The sequence below is a fragment of the Argentina anserina genome, chromosome 4 (assembly GCF_933775445.1).
Source record: "Argentina anserina chromosome 4, drPotAnse1.1, whole genome shotgun sequence".
In the NCBI taxonomy this organism is placed as follows: Eukaryota; Viridiplantae; Streptophyta; class Magnoliopsida; order Rosales; family Rosaceae; genus Argentina; species Argentina anserina.
Window position 1 is genome coordinate 10,909,519 of NC_065875.1, and position 8,851 is coordinate 10,918,369.

Consider the following 8,851-nt stretch of genomic DNA (forward strand, 5'->3'; position numbering starts at 1 on the left):
CCGGAGAACAAGGGCGGTCGACAAAGAAAAGAAGAAAAATAGGGATTTATCTAGTGGTTTTTCTAGGGTTTAAAAGTTCAGAATTTTAAGACAAAGTGCGTGATAATGTGGTGCAATATAATAAATACGAGAGTAATTCAGATAATAACTATGTCTTTATTGAATGATAAGGGGGACTGTATATATGCATTACATAACCACAATTCAATAGTATTCAGAGTCATAATATGTAAATATATCTTTAACAGAAAATATAAATAGACTAAAACATGGGTAGAATAATAATTCTTTAGGAGTAACATATACTAATTTTTAACGGTGAAAATCTCGACTCCCTTCAAACTCTTTCCTCTTCAAACAGTTGGCGCACTCAATTTACAATCTTCCGCGTTGAGCGATTCGATGCAATTTGGGTCATTTCACTTTGTTCCGATCTTCTTTCCCCCCATATTGCCGCTTGTGCTCTTCGCTAGTCATCGTCGACTATAATTTTCCCAGATGGCTTATGAATTGACCGAACAAAAAAGTAAGCACTATTTTCGTTTTCTCGTATCACAAACCAATGTATCTATGGCTCATAAGCTTAAGGTTTTTGGTTCACATTGCCAGAGGTTGGTTTGGGTCTGCTTGGGTTTGGCATCTTGTTCGCATTTCTGGGTGTGATACTTTTCTTCGACAGAGGTTTGCTTGCTCTTGGGAATGTAAGTACTTTCCTTTGCTTCCTGAAAAACCTCAGTTTTAGCTGCTAGTTTGTGATGCGGATGTTAATGTGTTTCAGTTTGCTTGTGTTTGTGTCGTTGAAATTTGAAAACAGATATTTTGGTTAAGTGGGGTGGCCCTTTTACTTGGTTGGCGTTCGACAGTCAATGTCTTCACTAGCAGACACAACGTCAAGGTATGAGAAATTGAGCTACTTTGATTCAGCTCATTAGAATTTTTCGTGTCCATTCTGTTTCTTTTTGTTGATACTTATGTTCTTGTAAATGCATGGTGAATCAATCTCCGAAAAGAGCTAGTTATGGATGTAAAACATTAGTGGTTGTCTGTTTAACAAGAACGAAAGCACACGATTAAAAAAAATAAATTTAGGTTTACAAATTTAGGTTACTCTATAACAAGACATAAGCTGGACTCGACCAATAAAGACATCAGAGACACAGGAGCATCAAAAGTCCCCTACTTCTATTGAGTTCTGAAAATAGATATTGCTAGGACACCCTAGTTTTCCTTAGCCTACATTTCCAACAATCTAGTAGCATAAAATAGGATAGGGCAGGAACAATTGACCAGTTTTTTGACGTTCACTCGATTTCGGTTTGGCTATAGGTGAAGTAAATAGGCCAGCATTTTTAGCAATAGCTAATCAACATAATAAATCAGTGCTTTTTTTTATCTATTTATCTATTTTTTTTCTTCCGTGATCTGCCTGGACATATTTTCTGTTAGATGCGAAAAATATCGAGCTATAATAGTACAATATTATATGTGCGGTCTGTAACAACTTGGGCCTTTTGAGTCTACAAATTTCCACTGATGTGGAAGCGAGCTTGACATCTTTTAGTTGGGAGCTTTCATAGGTTGCATTATCCCGGAAAGTTAAGTTATTGGATAGGATCTGTGCATTAATTTTGAATAATGTTTAAAAGAAATGTGCTTTTTATTTATTTGCCCATTAACCCACATTTTAGCCATGTATTGTGGTTTTTTTTGTTGACCCTGAAAGAATGTATTTGATTAATTCATGTTATGACATTTATCTATTTATTTGCAGAGCTGATATAATTATGAGAAAGTTAATCAAGGCAATTGATATTTGTTGGTCTTCGGTAGCTAATTTTAGGCCAAGGTAATAGAATTAAGGCAAACAAAGTTTGCAAGGTTCTGCTCCTTGATAAGAATGTGAGGGTTTCTTTGCAGTGTAAATCGGTAATGAGATTCTTAAGCTACCTGATTAATGTAATGCATTGTTGTAATAGAATACTGGACAAATATCTACATTGTTGTATAATGTAATGCATTCTAAAGATATACAACTAATGTTGAATTTCTTTATTTTCTGCAGGGTTCTGCATCTTTTCTGATTGGTCTCTTTTTCCTTTTTGTTCGGTGGCCAATCCTTGGCATGATCTTGGAACTATATGGTTGTCTTGTTCTCTTTGGGTTCGTTTCTTCTGTCCTTTAAGTAATTTAATATATTCTAGACTTCTGAAGATAGTGGATCTTTAGAGACTCAAGAGGAATCTTGTGGTAAGTTATCATAATTTTTTTTTAATTAGTAGTAGAGATCTAAACTTTAGCAGTTCACAGAGCAATACAAGCTGAGAACTTTGCCTAACCCTTGGACATTAGAAACAAATCAGCACGCACGCACTCACGAACACACACACACACATGCGCTCTCTCTCTCTCTCTCTCTCTCTCTCTCTCATAAATTTCCTCGCCCATAAATATTATCCCACTTATAGAATTTAATTCAGTTATTTCGTTATGAGATTCATTTGGAGCTTTTAGGAGCTATAAAAAAATCATTTTTGATCTACGACAGTGTTTCATGTGGGTTGCTAGATTAACTGGAATGTGATTGGAGTAAAAAAAAAAAATTCAGCATTGGGAGATAACAGTTATAAATATGTGGAAGCTTTCACATCAAATGGGCTCACCAATGTGCAGTTTTAGGTAACTACTAATGTTTCTAGGGACAGGACCTTTTAGATTAGAAACATGTGGATGTAGCATCCTTCCACTTTGACTAAAATAAAGGAATGTTGATGTTAGATTGTTAGGACTTTTCTAAGATGAGAGATTACATTGAGGTAGAATCTGAGGCTTTAGTGGAGTAAGGAGGAGTTTGGGAATTGAGTTAGAAAAAATATAGATTACTGCAAAACTAAAAGTTCCGGATATGAATGAAGGCATGAGCGCTCAAACATTGATAGAGAGAAGACTCTTAGGATCCGAATGGGTAAATAAGTCAGTTGAGAGGGCTTCTGGAGGCAACAATCAAAAGTGGTATGGTAATTGCTGAGAGAAGAGGACAGCAACACTGAATTCTTTCAGAGTTCCGAAGGGAAGGAGGAATATTCTTGTTGAAACACTGGAGGTGAGGGTGTTATAACTGGTAATTTGGCTTCTACGCACATATGGATTCAAGTTCAGGAAAATCTTGATGGTGATTTTGACAGGCTAAATAAGAACTAACAGTCTGAATATCAAGTGGGGTGGCTAGAAAGTGATTTTGAGGAGGGGCATGTCTTAGGGCAGTATCAGTTTGCTTTCAAAGATTGATTGCTGTACTTACTGTGTGATATGAATGAGGGCACGTTATAGGTGAATTTGATCCTGGTTTTTCAGATTTTTCTTCCTACAGCAATGACATACTAAAGCTGTCAGTGTCACAAATGACACTTGCAATTGTATCATTTTAAAGAGAGTTGAGTCTTTGAAGATTGGGGACTATAGGTTTACAAGTTGATCAAGAAAGTGCTAGCTTCTTGGGAGATGGTCTGGAGTCAAGTGGGATTTAGTATGTTGACGTGGTCTTGCTAGAGGCAATTTGATTCGGATTCGATGTGGTATGAAGAGGACTAGTCAAAGTCCTTGGTATGATATTCCTAAGAAGCATCCTGGCCCTATAGATTGCCACATATTTGTGGTGTGGAAGCATAGGGTGAGATCTTGGCAGAGACAGTGTTTGAACTTTCAGATTACCATGTTGTTACTGTAGCTGAGATAGAACAGGACTGACCTGATTCACCTGAATTACTTTTGAGGTGGAGAAGTTGCTTCCCTATGTGTTTTGGAAGGTGTTCATTTGGTACTAACCAGACTATGTTCAAGGAGGTGGAGGCTGGAATCTTTGGGGCTTTCTGTGTCACCACACCCCTCAAATTTTATAGACATTCCTGACAGTTAGACATCCTTAAAGTGACAAACTGACAATGGTTATTAGTATATCCTGACCCTTTCTTAAAGGCTGTCCTCACCAACACCCCTGAAGTCTTCAAAAGTTATATATTCGAATCACCCAGGTAACTGCTTGCACATATCAGCTCCTACACCTTGGTGTTCTTCAGCCTTCCACTAACTGATGCAGCTCAATGAATATCATACCTAGCCTAACCTCAGATAACTTTAGCCGTACTTAAGATATGTGGAGGTGCACATATACGTGATAGCAGATGCAGCACAATTGTTATTATACCTAACCTAACCTCAGATGATTTTAGCTGGATATGTCGCGGTGCACATATACGTGATAACAGATATCATGAACGGCTGTACCATAATGTATCACTGAATTGACAGTTAGTGTGGTCTCCTCTTGTGGATGCTATCACTGTTTTGGGTCCAGCCACTAGACATGAGCACATGTGTAATTGAAATACCAGTGGACTGAAAATTTTGCGGACCTCTCCAGCTCCCAATGTTCAGTGCCCTCTATTGGTGTATTAACCAAACCTCTCTCAGACCTGTGACAATTTAACTGACTACCCTTACTTCTTCCTCCTTAAATTCCTTTGAAACCAAAATTCTCGCTCCCCTGCCCATTGTGATCCAACGGTATTATAAGTTGTGCGAGTTTCATATTATGACCTCTAGATAAGTGGTGAAAGTTTACTACTTTGAAGATAGAAATTCAAGTTGGCCTCTAGAATTTGAAATAACTGTGTCCTGTTATTTATCTTGTCAGTATATTGGTGTATTGATTCTAATCTTTTCCTTTTTTCTCTTGTAGGGGTTTTTGGCCAACTGTTAAGGTCTTCCTCTGTGAAATTCCATTTGTGGGATGGGTAATACGATATTTGTTCTGGTGAGTAGAACTTTACGTATACTGTTATGTTCTATGCTTTGAAGCCGTCTTATGTTCAATACTTGTTCTAATTTATAAATTGTTACATATATTCACTTGGTCACAGCTGACTTGTTTATTGGTAATTATATCATTTTCGTTTTGCTGTTATTATGCAGAAGAAGATCACTACAGCGGTCAAGTCTTGTCATAAAAACTCTGCACTGCAAAGACTTTTTACCATAAGAAAAATGTAACTTTTTCTTGGGGTATGTATGATTGGGTTTAGGTAATTGTGGAATATACTGTGGCAAGAAGTTGTATCCTCAGAATTGGTATAGAAGAACGTACAGTAGGGTATTCATATAACATGCTTTGCTTCTCAGAAAAGTAGGTCTGTGATTTTTTTTTTTGCTAGAAAGCTAATGTCATCTGTTCATATGGAAAATATAAGCTGGTCTGTTTTTTTTTTTTGTTTACATATTTTTTTATACTCTTTCTATGGTGGAGCACATGAGCATGCAGAAGAAATCACTGCATTCATATGATTAATTGCGGCTAGTTCTCTTGCTAAGATTCTCATGTTGCTCTTTGTACTTTGAACTCGAATTACCTGTAGTTCTAGTCAATTTATAGTTACTAGCTCGAGCTGTGTCCTGAGGCATGTGTACAGTACATCTTGTGTATCCGGGCTATCCCTGCCTCACCTTGCACTTTTCGTCTATGTGCCATGCATGGGCGATTCTCAGATTCCTCTGAGGGATGTGTATGGACCCAGTTCTTGTTAATACGCGTACATATTTGTTTGGGGACATCTTTGGTGCTTTTAGTACATTTAGATTTGTTGCATCCAACCTGAAAACTCTTCTCAGTTGCTTTCTAAATGTGATGCTAGCTGCTCTCCACATAAGGTCAAGGAAGAATTTCTATTTACACTAAAACGACAGCTAACCATCTATGTGGTAGTTTTAAATAAGGTTATCGTGAATCAGAGCACCACGATTAAGTGCATTAGCACATGACCTCTCGTTTGATCTCATTGAGTAAGCATGCTTGAATGAATGAGCATCGATCGTACTAGTCGGTAAGGAAGGCTGCTCTGCCGTTTTGGCAGCGAGATTAACGAATCTTTCTTCATGTTAATCTTTCTTCGTGTTAACCAAAATTATTAACTTCACGTCTTCACTGATTGGTTTTGCTTCTGCCTTGGTTGAGGCTTTTGTATTCTCTATTCCTTGTTTTACATAGATGAGCCGATATTTCCGACGAGAAGAAACTCACTCCCGACTTGGTTTCTTTTTTCCTTTTCGATATAATATCATCAGGCACCCATATACATGTCAATGGGAATCGAACCTATGTAAAACTTTTGTGAGCATTCACCGTCTAATACTCATTTCCATTTAGGCCATATTGCATTTATATATCGAAGAGAAAAGTTGACATCAAACCTAGCTAACATTGAAACAACTAATAATATTAGAAGTTAACAAACAAAAATGTTATTAGTGATAGAGAGAGCGAGCAATAGAGACTAATGTGAAATCTGACCTAAACTATATGATATATATGTATTACCTCCTTAATTATAGGTGTAGACGTTGGAGATATTAATTGACACAGCAACTATAAACTACTTGATTGGCATCATGATTCTAGCAGCATAAACCAGAGCATGAGCTATGAACCAGCTAGTCAGCTAGACTCATGCATACTGCAAGGTATATTCACTAAGTCACTAACTCTCACTTGCTTGTTTCAAATCAATTCAAAAACATTAAAGCCAATCAAGGATGATTTGGAATGTAAATTGAAAAAAACCAGAGCATAAAAAAATGCTCGAGTGATGTGTAAATGGGGAGCGATCAAAACGAAAATAAAGAGCCTAGTGAGCTTAATTTGTTGAGACTAATTAAGTATATCTAGATAGTAATTAACTAAAAAAAGGAGAGGTGAATGCAATTACGAAAATTTGCTGGGAAATTAATTGAGTTGGCGTAGAGTTGGAGAGTTCTGAGGTGGTGTGTCTATGTTGGTATCTTAAATGCTTTGATGGAGCTACAGAGTTAGATTTTGAGGCATTAAAGTGATATCTACTTGCCACCTTAAATGCTTTGGCCTGACCTCCTTTCTTTAATGCATGGCTTCTATCTGATCGATGAACCCAATTCTAACAACAGCAGTAGTGCTAGCTCTTCAATTTCTTTGGAACTCTTGAATAATCCATTTGGTTTTTCTGTATTAAGTTCGGGATAAATTTTTCTCTCGTTCGGTCTTCTTTTGTTCTGGAGGGACGATGGAACTTACAGAGCTTTGTTTAGCTCTGAAGGTATCTGCAGAAAGCAAGAACATGAATAGTAGCAGGAAGAAGAGGAAGCTTTCTGAAGATGATTACCTCCTGATGAAAATTAATGAAACATCAGCAGTACGTACAACTACGAGTCACGTCGATCTCCAGCTTGAAGACCCTTTGCCATTGGATTGGGAGCAGTGCCTTGATCTTAAGGCAACTAAATATATATATCTCTCTCGCTTGCAAAATTTTTCTATCTGTTCATATATTTCTTAACTTTCGATCAAGTACGTGCATATTCTACAATTAGCTCGAGCTTAACGTATTTTTTGATTCTGGTTTTGCAGTCTGGAAAAGTGTACTATTTGAACAGAGAGACTTCAAAGAAGAGTTGGAAGCGGCCTTTAAGGGAGGAGCTGCAGGACGAGGCACATCTGGATCTTGAGCTACACATCTCGAGCACTTTTTCAGCTGATAAGTGGTGTTCAGAGCAGAGATGCCGCAGAACCGCTGAAGAGGTGGTGACCGGTAGCAGCAGTAATAGTATGATGCTGGCTTTGGCTTGTCTGAATTGCCATCTGCTTGTGATACTCTCCAAGACTTTTCCTCGTTGCCCCAACTGCAAATATGTCCACTCCTTTCCTCTTCCAAGTGTCAACCAAAATCTCAATCGAGTCCTTCAACATGATCGATCGAGCTAGAACTATCTATCTCAGATTAAGGAATAGTTGTAATGATCTATGTTAATTAATTTGAGTTCTTGTGTATATTCAAATGAATGATGGAAATATATGCGATCGAAGCCCCTAGCCTCCATATTCTTTGTTACGTCAGTTAATCAATCACAAATTATTATATATACCCACCACATATCCCACGTGGCGTACCCCTTAATGTTATTGGTTCATTTTTTACTGTGTTTGTTTTTGATTGGTTACTTATATGTAAATAAATTTTTATCATTTTCACTACGTGCATGTTAATTATATCATAGCGTGATATGATTGGCTAAATACACCACATGACAGTATCACGTGGTGTGGCAGGTACACAAAATAATTACTCTTAATCAATTTTGTTTTAAAAAATGCTTAAACCTTTGCCCATGAAGTTGGTTAAAATTACACGATGCCACTGCTCTTTTCTATCTCACCCTAAAAAAAAGAAACTGATCTAGGCCACGGCGACGACGACAATGATCCAAAGCCAGAGTGGAGGGAGATGAATCGGAGGCCGAAGACGACGGTCTATCCCCCAGCCAACCACGACGACGCAAATCTAAAGCCAAGGTCGTCCTCGCCACGCGGCTCCGTCGACTGAAAAAGAGCTGATGCTGATGCAGGACTCGCCGGAAAGGAGATTTGGATATATCCAATCAGGTTTCAAGTTAGATGGAGGCAATCTGGAGGAGGTGACTACCTGGACGCCACGACGTTGTGAAAAGGAGGATGACAATTGTGTTGTTGCTGATGCAAGGCTGGCCGAGAGGAACCTAAATCAGAGAAGATGGTGACAATCTGGAGGTGGTGACAACAACGAATTGAGAGAGGACGACGACACATAGAGGAGATTGACGGTGGGACAAGGGCTGATGTTAAAGCAGGGTTCGCCAAAAATGCTTAGATCGGAAAAAATGGTGATGAAGGATGCCCAGAGCAATTTCTGGGTGCCAATAGCAGTTTCTTCTTCTTCTTCTTCTTCTCACAACAGTCGCATAAAACAATGTGACAGCGGGTGTGACATGTAGTGTTACAGTGGGTGTGATAGAA

General features: G+C 38.2%; 2 protein-coding genes across 2 annotated transcripts; both read left to right on the forward strand.

The window, feature by feature from the left end:
• Window positions 1–325: 325 nt before the first annotated feature.
• LOC126791879 (vesicle transport protein GOT1) lies at window positions 326–5,266 on the forward strand. The gene is made up of 6 exons (XM_050518376.1): window positions 326–526; window positions 610–701; window positions 815–895; window positions 2,063–2,160; window positions 4,736–4,810; window positions 4,969–5,266. Coding segments are annotated over exons 1-6 (375 nt in total). The 5' UTR covers window positions 326–498; the 3' UTR covers window positions 4,970–5,266.
• Window positions 5,267–6,803: 1,537 nt separating this feature from the next.
• LOC126791878 (protein CURLY FLAG LEAF 1-like) lies at window positions 6,804–7,847 on the forward strand. The gene is made up of 2 exons (XM_050518375.1): window positions 6,804–7,295; window positions 7,430–7,847. The coding sequence occupies exons 1-2, from the start codon at window positions 7,086–7,088 to the stop codon at window positions 7,781–7,783; spliced, it is 564 nt and encodes a 187-aa protein (XP_050374332.1). The 5' UTR covers window positions 6,804–7,085; the 3' UTR covers window positions 7,784–7,847.
• Window positions 7,848–8,851: the final 1,004 nt, after the last annotated feature.